The 17,962-nt window shown below is 40.1% G+C and overlaps 1 protein-coding gene across 1 annotated transcript; it reads left to right on the top strand.

Moving 5' to 3' along the window:
- Positions 1-2,212: 2,212 nt before the first annotated feature.
- Positions 2,213-13,630, top strand: aoc2 (amine oxidase copper containing 2). Its single transcript, XM_028599520.1, has 5 exons — positions 2,213-3,847; positions 5,012-5,130; positions 11,364-11,530; positions 11,905-12,037; positions 12,628-13,630. The coding sequence occupies exons 1-5, from the start codon at positions 2,290-2,292 to the stop codon at positions 12,910-12,912; spliced, it is 2,262 nt and encodes a 753-aa protein (XP_028455321.1). The 5' UTR covers positions 2,213-2,289; the 3' UTR covers positions 12,913-13,630.
- Positions 13,631-17,962: the final 4,332 nt, after the last annotated feature.

The following is a 17,962-nucleotide window of genomic DNA, read 5'->3' as shown; positions in this document are numbered from 1 at the left end:
CCTGAACACATCAATGCATCAAGTATATCAGATATATCGCCGACCCCTAGCTACACCACAGATGCATTCTGGGATAGGGAAAAAAAACGCTCTGAGTTGTTTGCATTTCTTTAAACCAATCACAATCGTTTTGAGCTGCGCCAAGCTCCAGACCCAGCAATGGTGGCTCCGCAAAATGGTTTTGGGAAGGAATTTGGAAAATTAGTTTTTGTGGAACATTTGCACATATTCTTTGTAATTCTTTACAACCAAGCAGGCCTGCCTTGTTGCAAGATCATAATTTTCTTCAAAACTTTCCATGGTCAGTGTGTAGCTAGCTCGAAGTTTGTTGTTTCCAGTAGCAAAAGGGATTTTGAAAACAGCAACACAGAGAGCGGAAGGTGAGGTGCCGGATGTCATGGAAATGGACTTCCTTTGATTTTACTCAGATGTGCCTAAGCTGCTGCATGCTTCTGTTTGAGTGTGTGTGCAGGGGAAGGGGGAGAGAGAAAGTGAGTGGGCTGTTGGTGCCCCTTTTTTTTTGCTAGAGTGCTTGTTTTTAATTACTATGGTCACCATGTCATCTATAGTCCTGTTACATTTCTTTTTTAAATTGTTATTTTTATAATTGTCATACCTGCCCAGGGACTACAGGTGGAAATTAGCAATTGTTGCTATAACCTGGCCCAAGATATATTCTCTTGTATTACAAGTTTAATGTTTATTTGTGCATTGTCCCTGTTTCAAATAAATACATTTCCATTCCATTTCCATTCCATCCAGACTACCCCTTTACAGACAGTACATGCCTACGTTATGCTAACCCCATGCAGTTTTTCTCATGCAGTATAAATGCGTTATATTTATTTGTTCTGAAGTGGTGAATTTAATATTTTTTCAGACTGGGTTTCTAAAACAGTCTTAGAATTGCATGACTTGGGTATGACTGGAAAACTGGAGTCTCTTGTGGATTTAATTGTCCTAATTGTTCTCATGTTTAATGATGACTTTCCTAGGTATAGTGACCATAAGCGGGTTTCTGAGCAGTTTCCAAAACAAAAGTGCTCGCCTTCTATTGCAGAAAAATGCAATTCTTGCTGAAATTTCCAAATGCCAAAATGGTGTTCCTCAAGGTCTGGGTGTCTTAATGTGATATTTTGTAGAGATTCTGGACCATTCTTATCATTTCTCGAGTGGTAAAAAATAGTTAACCTGACTCCGCCAGATGGATTGCTTTGCATTTGCTCGGCATAGTCATCTGGGAACTTTGCGTTGGAGAACTTTTCGGAAGGGGCGAAAATACTGGTTAGCTGATTGGATAAACCATCCGTCTATCACCATAGGTGATAGACTGGCCAAATCAACCAATCAGATCAAATTCTTGCCGAAACCAGTCGGGAGAAGAACAAAAACATCTTTGCCTCAGAGAGTTAAAGTGGAACACATTAATGCATCAATAATTATAATGCAATACATTATTGTGAACTGGACCATTCTGCATGATGAGTACTTTTACTTTTGGTACTTTAAGTATATTTTGATGCTGATACTTATTTTTTATTAAAGTAAAAGGTTGAATGCAGGATTTTTACTTGAAACTGATTATTTCTACACTGTAGTATTGCTACTTTTAGTCACGTACAAAATACTTCCCCCACTGGTTATTGGTGTCCTGCCATAAAGTGATTGCCATCTGATGATGAGCGCCCTTTGCCCTAGATTATAACAAATCCAGTCCTTTTTTTTCCTCCTATTGCCAAAACGTTATTGTAGTTTCTACCTTGTCACTGAAAGCTTATTTATGCCTCACAATTAGATGATTTAATTCATGAAACTTACATCTGACAGATTATAGCCCACCCAGTACTTTTTATCAGTTGAAATACCTTTTTAAAGGGGCAATACAACCCATAAAATGCATGCTTGCAGCTCCTACCATGTGTTTGAAAGGTTGTTTCTGCCTTAAAATGACTTGATTTTATTAATGGGTTATATTTGACGGATTATAGCCCACCCAGTACTTTTTACCTGTGACACCTGTAGCATGTTTAAACAGCTTGTGTAAAAAAACTCATGTTTGGCTGTATAGCTGCTGAACAGAGGCTGCATGAAACTGCATTTCAAAAGCTGTTCATTCAAATGGGGAGGAAGGGGCAGGGGGTTATGGGATCCATGAAGAAAGGGGTGGAGACGGAAGAGTTGAGGGCGCGCCTCTCTTTTTCAAACGCTTCTGACCGCTTGCACATCCTGCCCAGGGCTCATTCCTCTCCTCTTTTTTTCCAAGAACGGGCGTGCGTAAGAATAGAAAGGATGATGAACTCTTTTGTAAAATGGGCGCTTATCCTGTTCGTCCTCGTCTCCATCATTCTCAACATCGTCCTGATCGGCATCCACACCAGCAAGGCACCTAAATGTTCCACTCAGCATGTCCAACCGCTGAAGCGCAAACACGACGAGCGCAGCCTCGTGTTCGCTGACCTTAGCCGGCAGGAGTACTTGCAGGTCCAGCAGTTCATGCTCAAGCAGAAAGACCTGGACATATCCACCAACTCGATCACCAAGCCATGGGAAAATTTCTTGTTTTTAATAGATCTATCTCTGCCCAAAAAAGCGGACGCGCTGGCTTACTTGGACGGGAAAAGCGCCAAGCCGGATAGAGAAGCTACCGTGGTGGTCTTTCACGGCGCAAAAGGCTACGTTAAGGAGTACGTAGTGGGGCCTCTTCCCAACCCGACATACCACAGAGATGTCACCATTGAGAGATACAACATGGAACTGCCTATCACTGCGCGTACGGTCACCATCGGGGAGTACGACTTGCTTTTCAAATATGTGGGTGAGGTCTTCTCCAAGCTGGGGAAGCTCATGAAAGAGAGCTTCGACGTAGATCAGAACAAGAAGGTGAACGCGTTCGAGCAGATGCCCCGTGGAATTCGATCCGGGGACAGAAAAACCTGGATATCTTTTTTTAGGGATATGAGCGGCATGTACATCCACCCGGTGGGCTTCGAGCTGCTGATCAACCACGAGAGCGTCAACGCGTCCGAATGGAAAGTGGAGCGGCTGTTTTATAACGGCCAATACTTCGACACTGTAGACGAACTTAAAGAGAAATATGATACGGGGTCTATTAAGAAAATAGTTTACAAGGAGACGCCTGACTACGGTTCACTGAAACCCAGGCGAAAGCTTCTGCAGATCGGCCCGCAGCTGTTTAACGCAGAGGGGAAACGCTATAGCATCAGCAACAACCATGTCCTGTACTTGGACTGGAGCTTCGCCTTTGGGCTCAGCTCTGTCACAGGCTTGAGGGTGTTTGATGTGCGTTTCAAAAGTGACAGGATAATCTACGAGCTGAGCGTGCAGGAGGCCATGTCAGTCTACGGTTCAGTGACTCCGGGGATGATTCTGACAAAGTTTCTGGATGCGAGCATCGGGATAGGGCGCTTCGCACACGAACTGGTCCGTGGCGTAGATTGCCCCCATGAAGCCACCTACGTGGACACATACCGCTACATAGATGTTTCAGTCCCAGTCAGATATAGGAATTCAATCTGTGTGTTTGAGCATAACATGGGTCAGCCCCTGCGGAGACACTTCGCTGACTTTTTCTCCAATAGTTACGGGGGGATGGTGAACAGCGCCCTGGTGTTTAGGACCATCACAGCAATTGGAAACTACGACTACATGTGGGATTTCATCTTCTACCAGAGTGGCTCAGTGGAGGCTAAAGTGCACGCCACCGGCTACATCTCCTCTTCTTACCTGGTGGATGGTAGTCTGAAATATGGACACCAGGTAGCCGAGAACGTGCTGGGGAACATCCACACCCACTTTATCAACTTCAAAGTGGACCTAGATGTGTTGGGTGAGTGGCAGTACATTTCAAACTTTGGAAAAGCATCAGGGCCAATGTAAAAAATGCATTGAAGTTCTGAGTTAACAATGAAAGCAGAATTGTGAGTTTAAAGTCAGAATTGTGCGAATAAAATTAGATTTCTGAGAAAAAATACAGAATTCTTAATCTTGAGTTTAAAGAATTCTGACTTAGAACTCAAATACATTTTTCACATGTGGCCCTAAAACATATAACATATAAATATTCAGAACAAATTCTGCTTTCTGTATAGTGAGGCCCAAAATTGTCCCAGAACATTGTGGAAAGAGGTTTGCTGTTTGAAATTTATCAAACCTCTATAAAAACAGAGCTTTACTCAAGTGGGCGGATTGTTTTGGTGTTTGAAATGAGTTCATGAAAGTCTAAGGTTCACAAAATTAGTGTGATATATATATATATATATATATATATATATATATATATATATATATATATATATATATATATATATATATATATATATATATATATAAATATAATAGTAGAAACATGTATAATACATGAAATTCAATTTTGTAAGCGCAAACTACTGTGATAATCGGTTCGAGTCATTTTTATATGAAAAAAGTAAAAATGATCTGATTCCAGCTTCTTAATTGTGAATATTTTGTTTATATTTCTAGCTTTTAGTCCTCTCACAGTAGACTGAATATTGATTTGTGAACAAAACAAGACATTTAAGGATGCAATCTTACTTTGAAAAACACTGATCGACATTTTATAGACCCAAACAACTAACGATTAATGGAAAAAATTATCAACAGATTAATCGACAAGGAAAATAATTGTTAGTTAAAGCCCTAAAAAGAACAAAAGACAAGTACAACACAACCATTACAACAGAAAAATTAGAGGCATCACTACTAGAAATAGGCTTAAGCCCGGGACACACGGGGGCCGATTATCGGTCAGTGACTCAAATCTGTTCGGTGTGTTCCGTGCCGTCGTCAGTCTGGGGGGCTGTCCCTGTAGTGGGTTTCATCTAGATGTATGAAATTTTACTCTGCAGCTTTAAATTGATTTAAAAATTACATTCATAAACCAGCTGACCATCTGACTTGGATCTACAGAGCATCAACATGCCCAATGCAGGTCTGTGTTATTACAAACATTTTTGCTTCATTTTCTCTGCAGGATTGAATAACTTTTTCCAGACGAAAGACATGGAATATGTCAATGTGTCGCTGCCATGGATGCCTGATCACTATGCTATGGTTCCTCAGCTGGTGGAGAAGCAACTTCAAACAGAACAGGTCTGCCTTTCACTTCCTTTAAACAGTCACTTGCATTTAAGTTTCATTTAACAGGCTTTAGAGGACAGTGTGCAACAAAGGTCATGAACTACTGTATATTTACGGCTTTTGATAGTGTCGAGAGACAACATGAAGTGTCATCTGCAGCAGAATGTCTCAGTTATTTTTCTTCTGATCTATCACTGCCATGAACATACATTATTTCTACAATGAAGGGGTTTATTCTAAAATACCTTTGCATTATGCCAAATACTTGTTAACTGACAATTAAAAACAAAATAACCGCAGAATACATGTTACAGGGATTGTAAAAGTAACAAGCCGTGGTTCTATATTGTAATTGAAGTGTCTATTGTACTTATTATAAACCTCATACTTATTAGGCTTTGATGCACCTGTTATTACGGGTCCAAGCCCGAGGCTGGAAGAACCGCAGTAGCAAAGCTACATGGTTCTTTTCTGGAACCCTATTATTATTCATCATCATCATTATTTTTTTTTTCCATTTTTCTTCTCCGCCTAAAACTCCTAAAACAAATTCTTGAAACTTTGGCAAAAACATGTCCCACTAAGAAAAGTGCCAATTCTGTTGGAAATGAATAACATTTTCATGAATAAAAAGAATCAAGGTGATCAGATAATCAGGGGGTCCTTTGCACATATGTAAGATTCTTTTATAGGTTTATTTTAAATTTTAAATTATTTTAATTTAATGATTATTTGCAGGCCCATTTCCTACAAAATCAGTTGTCCTCGGATAGGAGATAATCATTTCAACTTGATTAAAAAAAAATGTAATAATTGAATTGAAAAATAATCTTTTTACCTGTTTTATCCAAATTCCCAAGAATCAGTGATTTGTGTAGCTAACTGTGAAAACACTAACTTTGCCATATCTCGGCCAAAATAAATGTTATCAATGCAAATCTTTAGATTCTTGTTTGCCATGACCCTCTGGAGGTGCAGAAAATTGGCCACTAGGAGGCGCTACAAGTACAAAAAAAAGATCTCATGAACAGCTCATCCGATTTTTACGAAATTTGGAGGGTACCATCTAGGGTCACTCCTTAGGCCACCCCTACAATGGGGTACTGATTGGTCAAGTGGGCATGGCCCATGGGACCCACCTTTGGATTGACCACTTACACTGATGTGAGCAACTTTAAATCTACAGGGTAGATGTACAATGGGTCATGGACCTCACCTACCAAAAAATACACATGTGGACCACTAGGTGGCGCTATAATGTTTTTTTGCCTCCCACAGTACACATCCCACATTAGAAAACCTTACATCCACGTGTTTCTTGAATTAAGCTGAATCACATGATGTTATGTTACATGATTCGCAATATCGCTCAATGTGCAAAACCAACTTTTTCAAACTCGTCCTGGTAGGTAGCACCTCCAGATGGACCTGATCAAAAGTTATGGAAACAATTTTGCTACGTTAAAGTATGCGCATTTGACAACCAAACAAAATTTCCTAGCTATCTACCAAACACGAACTTTATCATATGTTGGCCAAATGAAATGCTATCAGCAAATTTGAGATTATTGTTCAACATCCCACTATGATGGTCTGTACCAAATTTGGCGAAGATCGGCCATTAGGGGGCGCTATAATCAATGTTTATGTATTTTGGCCAATAACTCAATACATGTAAATGGGACGTTTGCGATTGCAATTTCTCTGCCAAATCAGATTTTTTTTGGGGTCAAATGACCAGGGGTCTCATTTATAAACGTGGCGTATGCACAAAACTGGGCTGAAAATGTGCGTACGCCACTTCCCACGCAAAGGTTGTGATTTATAAAAAACAAACTTGATGGGAGAATGTGCGGTCGCGTCGTATCAGTACATTAAACGTAGACTAACGAAATGTGGTACTGTAGCATGTCAAGACGTACAAAAAAGCTTATTGGAGCCATACCCTTAACACAGCAGGAAGTCCGATTTGAAAGTTTGAAATTAGTGTGATTTTGGCCATTTCCACATCGTACTTTAACGAACTTCTCCTAGAGATTTCATCCAACTTCAAAATTTGTTCTGTACCATCTTAAGACCTTATAGATGAACATTTATTAAAAGAAACATCAAAACAGGAAGTGGGTGTAACTTTAGTGTACATTGTCCAATTGGCTCGAAACATTTTAGGATTCATAAGACTCTAACTCTGAGGACATCTACTGGCCAAAATTGACTCAAAGTCATAGCGCTCCCTATTGGCAACAGGAAGTATACCCAAAACTATAGGTGCTATACTTTAACGAACTACTCTGACTACAACGTCAAATTTGGTCTGTGTCATCTAAAGACCTCAATGATGAAAAGTTATTAAAAGCAAAAAATTTCAGCCACACCCACAACAGTGTGGGTGTGGCAGCCATTTTGCGCATTTATTGATGAACGAAGAAGTTGTTGTAACTTTAGTGTACATTGTCATAGCTGCCCGAAATTTCTCACGATTGACAAGGGTCCAGGCCTGAGGACAACTATAGGCCAAAATTGACGTTTGGTCATAGCGCCCCCCGCTCGCAACAGGAAATCCGGCTTATATGACAAACATCATCCGATTTAATTGAAAAAAGAATGTGTGGTCTACATGTCATACTGAGCTGCCCCCTATACTTTAACCACGCCCATGTACTCAAGCCATGCCCCCTTTTATGGCTTTTGAACCGTTTAAGGTAGACTCTTGTGTGGGGTATCATTGAACTCAGCAGAGAGTTCCTTTTTAATTGGTCATGGTTTGGCCCGCCCCCTATGATTTCATAACTGGTGAGCCGTTTAAGGCTTTTGTGAGGTATCATTGAACTCTCTAGACAGTTCCCTTTTTATTGGTGACCGCCCCCTCTACTTTGTACAGTAAATTTGCATGCACTTCCAACGCCGCCACTTCACCGTGTGTGTGTGGAACGAAGCAGCACTTTCTACCATAAAAAATCGCAGATAAAGGCTTCTGAACCAAACACTACCTCATCGAAGATGTTTCCACAGGAATGAGACCCGAAATTCGGGAAATTTTAACAAATTGGCAGCCAAGATGACAACTTTTACTGCCGTTAGCATGTAACTACTATGTTAGCAGTGGACAGTAGAATAGCAGCACTTTCTACAGTAAAAAAAACTGCAGAAACTCGCAGGAACAGCCTTTTTAACCAAATACTACATAACCAGGAATGTTTAGGAGTAATGTAACGGAATTGGATGAATTTAACAACACTGGCAGCCAAGATGACATTTTACTGCCGTTAGCATGTAGCTACATGCAGAGGTGTATAAAGTACTAGAGACCCAGACTTGATTACAAGTACAAGTGCTCTATCAAAAAAGTGACTTGAGTAGAAGTTGAAGTGCTCTTTAAGCACCCCACTTAAGTGGAAGTACAAACATTTTTTTGTACTTAAGTATTGCAAGTAGTTTATTTTAAGATGTACTACTCAAGTACTAAAAGTAAAAGTACAATTATTGTGTTATGTAGTTATTAAAGAAAGCAGTCAAATTTTGAATATCATATTGTTGGAGTTAAACTTTTTACTTGGTATTAAGGCTGTCACAAGCTGCACATTGCTGGATATGAAGGAAGTTTCTGAAATAAACTCCAAAAGGTACATTAATGTCACAGCTGTTATTACTACTATTATCTGATCACCAATCACTTATTAACAAATACTGAAATAAAATGTGTGATGTAGTGGAAAGTTAGCAAGCTTGCAAAATACAGATAAACTAGCAGCTTCACATCACAGGGTCAAATCGTTAACATTCAGTACTCATTTCAGACTGAAACAACTCAGGAATTGATTAATCTGCTGCAACAATAGCTAAATAGAAAGAGTACAAACTTACATTGTCTCTGACTTCTGAACGGGCAACCGTAATGAAAAGAAACACAAAGCGATCTCGGGATTTGTTACGTAACCTATGTACTTATCATACGTAACTAACGTAGCCGTAACTAAACACACTGTAACCTACACAGCTCCGTAGCGTGAGGAATTCACAACAGTAACGATGCAAACAAAAAATTATCGGAGTAAAAGTATTAAACTCATCGAAAATATGTACTCAAGTAAAAGTGGAAGTAGGACAAAAAAAATAATACTCCAGTAGAGTACAGATACAGCCTTTTAGTACTTAAGTACAATAGTGAAGTAGTTCTACTTCGTTACTATACAGCTCTGGCTACATGCAACAATGTTAACACCACCGCAGTAGCGTAGTAAAAACAACACTCCAGTCCTGCCTACCTGGAGCAGATGAACCAATCATCGCAGAGAGTTGAAAAAACTGATGAAATGGAGGGTTTAGAACAGTTTGAAATCTGAACGTTTTAGCTCTAAAATACATTTACCTCATTATTTGTTTTGGCCACGTTTAACATGAAAATCTGACATAACATTGTAAATGTGACAAACAATACGAAAAAGCATAACATGTCCACTTTAATGCATATATTTGTAAGAACATAATTCCCAATTAATCCATTAGTAATTAATTAAAAGTAAATCATTTTTCTGTCAGCTAAAGCCTACATATATGCTCTGTAATCACATTTCCTGTCGATTAAGATTGTATCCATTAAGATTGGGCCAAATGTGCAGTGTTTTGAAAAAAGTGTGGTATAGAACAGCAATCTACAGCAGGAATGCTTGAACTTAAACAGAATAGGATCAGGGGGTTGGTGTAGAAGTTACAGGTTGAGATCATTAACGAATAGTAATTTCAACCAGTTTTATTAGTAGTAGTAAAGTATCATGTTAGCGGTTGCTAGAAGTGACGAACCCACAGAGATCTACCACCAAATCTGCAGTTCCCATCAGGTGTTTGTAGCGTTTAAGCCTCTTTTGAGCTCAGGTTTCTGTAAGGCCTCTTTATTTATTAGAACAGGCCTCATTTATTAGAACACTTTCATTCATACTCACTCAGCCACATGTGTCTCTGTTGGCCAGAACACACATCTTATTGCAATCCATCTTTGTTTAGCCAGGTAACGTGCAAATCAAGGTCCCTTTCCTCCTGTCCAGAAGGAGGTGGTAATTGACAAAGGTTTTAATAGCCCTCACTGGGTCAAACCTCCATTTGAATTCTGATTGATCATTCCCTGATCATTCCCTCCAGAGGGTAGTCTTTTGGGTAGTTTTTTTAAAAGATTTGTTTAGGCCTTTATTAGATAAGACAGTTGAAGACATGAAAGAGGGAGAGAGAGGGGAAATGACGTGCAGCAAAGGGCTGCAGGTCAGAATCGAAGCTGTGGCTGTTTCCAGTCCAGCCTTCAGATAAAAAGACCTTTTTTTCTCCCATAACAAATATGATTAACATTAAATGGAAAAAAAAAATATGTTAAAAAATAAATTAAATATAAAGTAGAAGAACAATATACTGTGAATATACTGTAGATATTGGTCCTAAATTTTTATTGGACATAGAAAAACATAATATTGCGCTTATGAATATATACATTTTTGCAAGTGGGATTTTTCACATTATTTTCTTATTGCACACATTTTCTTGTTATGTTATGTGTTATTGCACACAGTTATTTTTTTCACAGCTGTTATTGTAGGTGTAGGGTGTGTTATGTCCTTCCCACTTTAATGTCCTGTGACACAAAGTGGGATATCACTAGTGGCCTTTTTGAAAATGTCCATGTTTGTGGCCTCTAAACAGCCCTGCAGCTCTGCAGGGCTGTGGAAGAAAGATCTCACTGTGACTGGATTAGCTTTTAGTCTTGTGGTGTAAGTCGGCCGTAACAGGACTGCTAGGTGGTCATATTTACCAAAGTGAGGTTTGGTTAATGACACTTTTTTGCCACGCGTCCTTGTCATTCTCTGGGTGCCAGGAAACCCCGTTGCTGTGGCCTGGCCCTGTGTTGTGCTGGCAGTAGGAAGTAGCTCCGATACCAGTACCAATGCCGGTAACAATTTTAACGGTACCCAACCCTATTAGAGTAGGTTTACATGTTTTAATGTTCAAAAAACATTCTATGTTTCTCATACTGCCAAATTCAAACATGCTTGCTCAAGCAGCACCTATGGACAGCACATATGAAAAACTGGGCTGGCCTTCTCAATAAATTACATCACTAATTGAGGAATTTCAAACCGTTTTCAGGCAGTTGAGAAAAAACATAATAGGGGCTCTTTAATCCACCAGTGTTGCAGCCAACAAAGTAACCCTACATCTTGACTGTGGGACTAATTTTACTAGTTTACTGTGCACTTACACAGGAGGCAGCTCTGCGTTACGACACTAAGACTCCTCGCTACCTCCACATCGCCAGCAACAAGACCAACCGCTGGGGACACCATCGGTCCTACAGGCTGCAGGTGATTAGCTTCACCGGAGACCACCTCCCAGAGAGCCAGGCCGAGGAGAGAGCCATGTCGTGGGCCAGGTGAGACTGAACAGCCACAAACCACTTGCGGTTGGTAATAAGAAGTCTGAAGAATAGCATTAGCTTAATACGTAAGTTATTTGTGGATGTGGCAATAAATTGCATGTAAGGTAGCTATAGTGTGCACACCTTTCTTTATGTTTTTATTACTGTCTTCTGTTCGTCCAGCACCTGCCTTCAACATTGTTTGGATGTGTGGGACTAGTAGGCATTGTTTGGCGTTACATAAAAAATGTCATGTGCCATTAAACATAATCTGGGGATCATTTTATAACAATGTTCTTGTCTGGTGATGATCCACAGAGCCTTAAATGTTCAGACATGCTGCTGGCCATCTAAACCCATATCTTTTGCGGCTCTTCTGTCATCTCCAGGTATAAGGTTGCCATTACCAAGCATAAGGATTTAGAGCAGTTCAGCTCCAGTCTGTACAATCAGAACAACATCTGGAAGCCAGCTGTCGACTTCAGCAAGTACATTGAAGACAACGAAAACATTGAAGACGAGGTGTGTTGAGATAGAATGTGTATGTGAAAATGATTAAAAGATGTAGACTAGAAAATAAGGGACAAAGCTTTCAGGTCTAAAAAGTTAAGTGACTTAAACCTGCATCCTATCTTATTTCCAGCAGGGGCCGACTCTACTGGTTGCAAGAAGAAGTCAGTTTATGGGGAAATTACCCTACTTCTCACTTGATTTATTACCTCAGTAAACATTTTCATAATGAGTTTATGGCCTTAATCGCTAGTTTCACGTCTTCTTCAATATTGATTTTGTAAATTGTGGTCCAATCCAGCAGAGTTGAAAATCGGCGACTCTACGTCTTTATCGTTTAGCTTAGCACAGCGCCCTTGCAACCATAAATTACACTGGTTTGGCCTCCCTATTGCCACCCTGTCACCAAAAATCACCACGTCAGGTTTACAAAAAACCTGTATCGCCAAATTCGACCCTTTAAAACGGCAGTCCACAAACCAATGGGTGACGTCACAGATGCTACGTCCACTATTTTTACCGTCTATGTGATAAGATAATATAAACACATATGAAACGTGCTGAATTTTTTAATTTGCATGTGTATGAAAATGTGCCTGCAGGACCTGGTTGCCTGGGTGACCACTGGCTTCCTCCACATCCCCCACTCCGAGGACATCCCCAACACAGTAACTGTGGGCAACGGGGGCGGGGTCCTGCTGCGGCCCCACAACTATTTTGACGAGGACCCGTCTATCCACTCTGCTGATAGTGTGTACATTGACCCGGGCAGTGAGGACAGCTGTGAGAACAATAGGATGGCCTGCCTTGCTCAAGAGACCTGCAGCCCCGTCCTTGAACCCTTCACCTACAATGGCTTTGATGGAGTCATGAAGTTTGAAGATTGATTCTGATTTATTATGCACTGCCTTGGTGTTGCTGCACCAGACAAGGAAATAAGTAAAGAAAATATACTTTCTCATTTTGGAAAATATGCGTACTTACTTAGTGTTTCTGAAAGTGCGAGGAGAAGATCAATACCCTCTCACTAACACAGATTGTTATCAATCTTCTCCTCTCATTCTTGGATGGAAAGAAAGTAATCATATTTCTCAAAATGTTGAACTATTTTTTTTAATAGTCCCAGTTATTCATTTATATGATCACGAAAAGGTAGTGAAAAAGAACTTCATCACACTAATAGAGTCCTCTACAGATTCCACCTGTCCTAGTCATGCTGGTATGGACACTGGTGGGGAACCTTCTCAGTGACCAAAGTTCAGCATGAAAATCATAACTGTCTCCCGGAAATACCAACTGTTCTGGGTCCTTCTAGGGTCGAATAGTAATATAGCCTTGGCGGACAAATATGGCCAATTGAATGATACAATTATAATCTGGGAAACCAAATCGAAACATCTTAACATGTCAAAGAAATAGAAATTCAGCATTTAGTTAAATCATTGTTTGAATAGTACACTTAAAGCGCCATTTCATTACCTCTACAAATCACCCTCAACTTACCTGCAAATGCCACTATAGTGCTTTTCAACTTAAAGGTCCCATGGCATGAAAATTTCACTTTATGAGGTTTTTTAACATTAATATGCGTTCCCCCAGCCTGTCTATGGTCCCCCAGTGGCTAGAAATGGGGATAGGTTTAAACCGAGCCCTGGGTATCCTGCTCTGCCTTTGAGAAAAGGAAAGATCAGATGAGCCGTTTTGGAATCTGCTTGTTATGAGGTAATAACAAGCAAGGTTACCTCCCCTTTCTCTGCTTTGCTTGCCCAGAGAATTTGGCCAACCCATGAGAGAGAGACATCATGGCTTTCAAACGAGAAAAGTGGCAGTTGGTCAAGGCCACACCCCCACCCTCCACCTTGCCCCTCCCACTCTCCTCCTCAATAGCTTCAGACACAGAAATGGCACATACTAAGGAAAGCTCATTGTGGGACTGGCTCTAGTGGCTGTAGTTCTGCTGTAGTTATGCTTTTTATTAAGCTATTTACCTTAGGTAAAAAGTTTCTGCTCGACAGCAACGATATAAACATTGTAAATTGACACTGTAGTAAACTGGGTGTAAAAGCAAACACTGACAAATATGATCATTCAGTCTCCTTAGCAGGATCACTCTCTGATGTGGCCCGAGGCTGGGACTACTTAACATCTGAATGATTCATTTTTTATAATCATTCTGCAGTGCAACATTCTGAGGAATTTGTTGTTTCCTCTAAAAATAAAATAATTATTTGCCCAAGAAGGTAAGTCTGCTGCATTTGTTTTTTGGAAACAGACACATACATGCACGTGCGCGCACACACACAAACACACACACAGCCGCAGACAAATTTCCAATATTGGAATAAAATCATTAGAGTCTTGGTAGAGTTGGGGCTCGTTCCCGTTGTTTCAATCGTTTTTGTCATAAAACTCAGTCCGAGTCAGTCTTTTTCCTGTCTTGACATCCCGACAAAATCAAACATGTTTCATATTATCGTAAGTTTTAAGTCTTAGTAGTAAAATCTTATAGTCTGTGACTACAAACTTAGTGACATTATGACAGGTTGTCTAGCCTAACCCTAACCCTGATGTCAGACATAATAATATATAACTTTTTAGAGTCTGTTTTCTACACTAGAAGACTCTGAACAGACTTCGAACAGACTAAAGTCTGACACCATCTCACATCTTAACAGTAAAGACTGTCATCTGTCATAATATGTACAGACTGGGGATCTTGCAGGGTCACAATTTGCAAGATTACAACTAGATTTGTTTTCCTTTAAATAATATAAAAAGCACATGAACTTTTGTACATTCATTTATGACGCCACAAAACAACTAGTAATAAGAAACCACAATCAGTGTATTCATACACTTTGCTGATAAATTAATGGCACTTATATTACACAATACTCTCTATCAGGACTGTCGGCTAAGCTTGAAGTTCAAAACACTCCAAATGACCGTTTGATAAATGTCAGTCAAGGTGGAGGTCTTATAGGCTATGGCTGAAAATACAAATGAAAATTTGGAGTGAATGGAGTCTTCACCTGTTAAATGTAAGTATATATAGTAGGGGTGGGAAAAATAATCGATTCATAGATGCATCACGATTCTCTCTAGAGCGATTTGATGCTAGATGCAGATAAGTTAATAATCAATTTAAAAAAATAAATAAAAAGTTACTGTCTCCAGACAAGTACAAATCAGAAAACCGAGTGATTGAAAGCGGATGGGATAATGGACAACAACTTAGAGTTTAGGCAAGAGTGCAGAAAAAAACACAAAAATGGCCAAAAGGAAAAAAAGAGTGGTTGGGTTAGCCTTATGAGACCTCAGCGCTATGTGGAAAAAAACAACTCCCCAGAGATAAGACAAGCTGCATCACCTTGTCCTGCAGCGCATAGTGAGAGCAGCTGGTATCTCTCCCCCCCCCTTCGGACATCTATAACAACCGCCTCACCAGCAAAGCAACCAGGACTGCAGGTGACCCATCTCACAGCCTCCAGCAGGCTGTCAGGAGACTCAACTCCTCCCTGCTCTACCGTCATTCCCTCCCTCCTCACTTCCTCCTCTGCCCCCTGCCACAGACTAGGACTGCACCCCCACACCTCCCCCCAACACCACTCATACACTGAACTCAGACTGCACATTTCACTTCCCCCTACTTGTTTATTATTGCACTACACCGCTCTACCTCACCTGTTTAAATATTTTAAATACTTTTTATTTATCCTATTTATTTTTACTCAAGTGCCTTGATTGTGAGTCTGATGGTTGATTATACGTCTTTTGTTGATAGTTGATTGCTAATTTTTATGTCATGTTAAATTGTTGATTGTTTATTCTATGTCTTTTCTATTTTTTTTTTTATTATTGCATTTTGCACTGGGGGTCCGAGAGGACTGAAATTTTATTTGTGCCGTATATCATGCATGTATAGCACATCTACAATAAAGCTGACTTGACCTGACATAAAATCATCACTTAATAGTACTTCATGCCATTGTTCATAGCCATGCAAACATGCATTAACACACAGTCACAAACCAGTATTATGGCGGTCATTTTTTATTTGAAATTCAAAATACAGTTTGAACGCAACAGAAAATGAAAGGATATACGTTCACATTTTAATACAGTAATCACATTCCCATTTATTGTTCCTCCTGTCCGTACTGGCTTTGAGAGCCCTTCCTTGAAATCCTGATGTGATTCCAATGAAAGGGAAAGGGGACAAAATCCAACATGAAATATAATATAGGCTTTAGCAGCCTGAGTTACACAAATCAAGTGGATTTATACGTATATATAAAGTTCTAGTCTTCTTGGTTTTTCCCTAGACAGTGAGTACATTTACATGCACACTAACAGCTGGAACACACCGGCGTGCGTGTGATCGTGCGCCTTGCCATTCACACCGGACGATACGCGCCGGTCACAAAGCAATCCTCTCTCTCTGATAGAAAGACAGGATGAGTGGGGAAAACGGTGGTAATTGTAGCCTATATGTGACAGTGTGTGACTCTCTCTGTCCGTCCGTCCGTCGGTCTCTCTCTCCGTGTGCCTGATCGCGTGTCTCGCTGTGAGAAGTCAAGACAGCCAAAACTACCATGAACCTATAGCCTAACCTATGAGTTTTATTTTTGTAAAGAATCCGGCTACATTTTGGTCTTCCTGTATGTGATTACCTGCCTGGCTTGACACATACGCTTGCGTCTCCCACAAGAAATAGAGGAGACGCCGAAACTGCAGTGAGCGGGATGACACTGCCGATCATCCCCGGTGTGAACGGACAGATTGGATAACATGGGCGCCAAAATAAAAATTGCTGTGCTACGCTGCTATTCGCGATGCTTACGATGTGTTCCAGCTGTAATATTCCACTGTTATTCCGAATGTGACAATATTCCGAATTTGATACAGGTCATGTAAACAGAATATTCTGTTTGGATATTCCGAATAAGGCCTTTTTCCGAGAGAAGCATTTTCCGATCATTCTTCGGAGACGTATACAGCGCATTCTGAATATGCGTCTCAACTAGTGTTTTACCGCAGTTCTGGACAATTAAATGGACTCTTGCCTGCATGGCTTACGTCAGCTCTGTGCATTGCTATAGTTGTTGTACACAAATCAACCAGCCAACAGTTTGCCAGGGTGCGGAAAAAAACGACATCTCTGGTCAAAAGAAACACACCTACTTTGAAACATTGTGAAATACTTGAATATCATCAGGTTTTTGAATATGCACAACAAATTGCAACAGTGACCTTTTCAAGAGCCTGGTCACTTTTTGATCGACAGTGAATACACCTCGCCCTGTTCCTCATAGAAACAAACGGGAGAGTGAAATCTGGTGTGACTGCAGCCATGGTTTATTTAAAGAAAAGGCTACATGGGTTGGATTCCAATTTATTCAAAAGGTATTATGAGTTAGTTTGAATTTGTTCAAACTAGATTTTTGTACAAAGTAACAGTCCTTATCTGCATGCATACAGAGAAGTCTGTTCCTTTATTACTTTGTTAGCTTAAAAACCTAAAATAAAAAACACATTTTGGATGCACTTCCATAGTGCTGTCAAGTTGCAAAAGATTTTTTTTAAAGCACCAGGCTTCAATTTCATATCGTGAGGTGAACAAAATTCAATACAACACTATAACAGCACAAGAAATCTGAAAATTTAAGATTTCAGATTGCATTTCTGTAAGTGCAAACACCTATGTGGGTGCACCATGTCTGTGCAGGGCCGTTAAAAACAATAATAACAGCTCTATGAAACCACAGACACTATTTGCATTTGACAAATCGTTTCGAGATCCAGTTCAAGCCTGCTTGATCGCAAGAGACAGATACATGGAGTCACATTACTGAATGTGCATTATGTTGTTTAGAAGAACACACATCCAGGTAGTTTTCTTTATCGACTTTTGAATCCAACCCTTTCTGACCGGTC

The sequence above is a fragment of the Perca flavescens genome, chromosome 15, assembly GCF_004354835.1.
Source record: "Perca flavescens isolate YP-PL-M2 chromosome 15, PFLA_1.0, whole genome shotgun sequence".
Taxonomy (NCBI): domain Eukaryota; kingdom Metazoa; phylum Chordata; class Actinopteri; order Perciformes; family Percidae; genus Perca; species Perca flavescens.
This window is presented reverse-complemented; position numbering and strand designations above follow the sequence as displayed.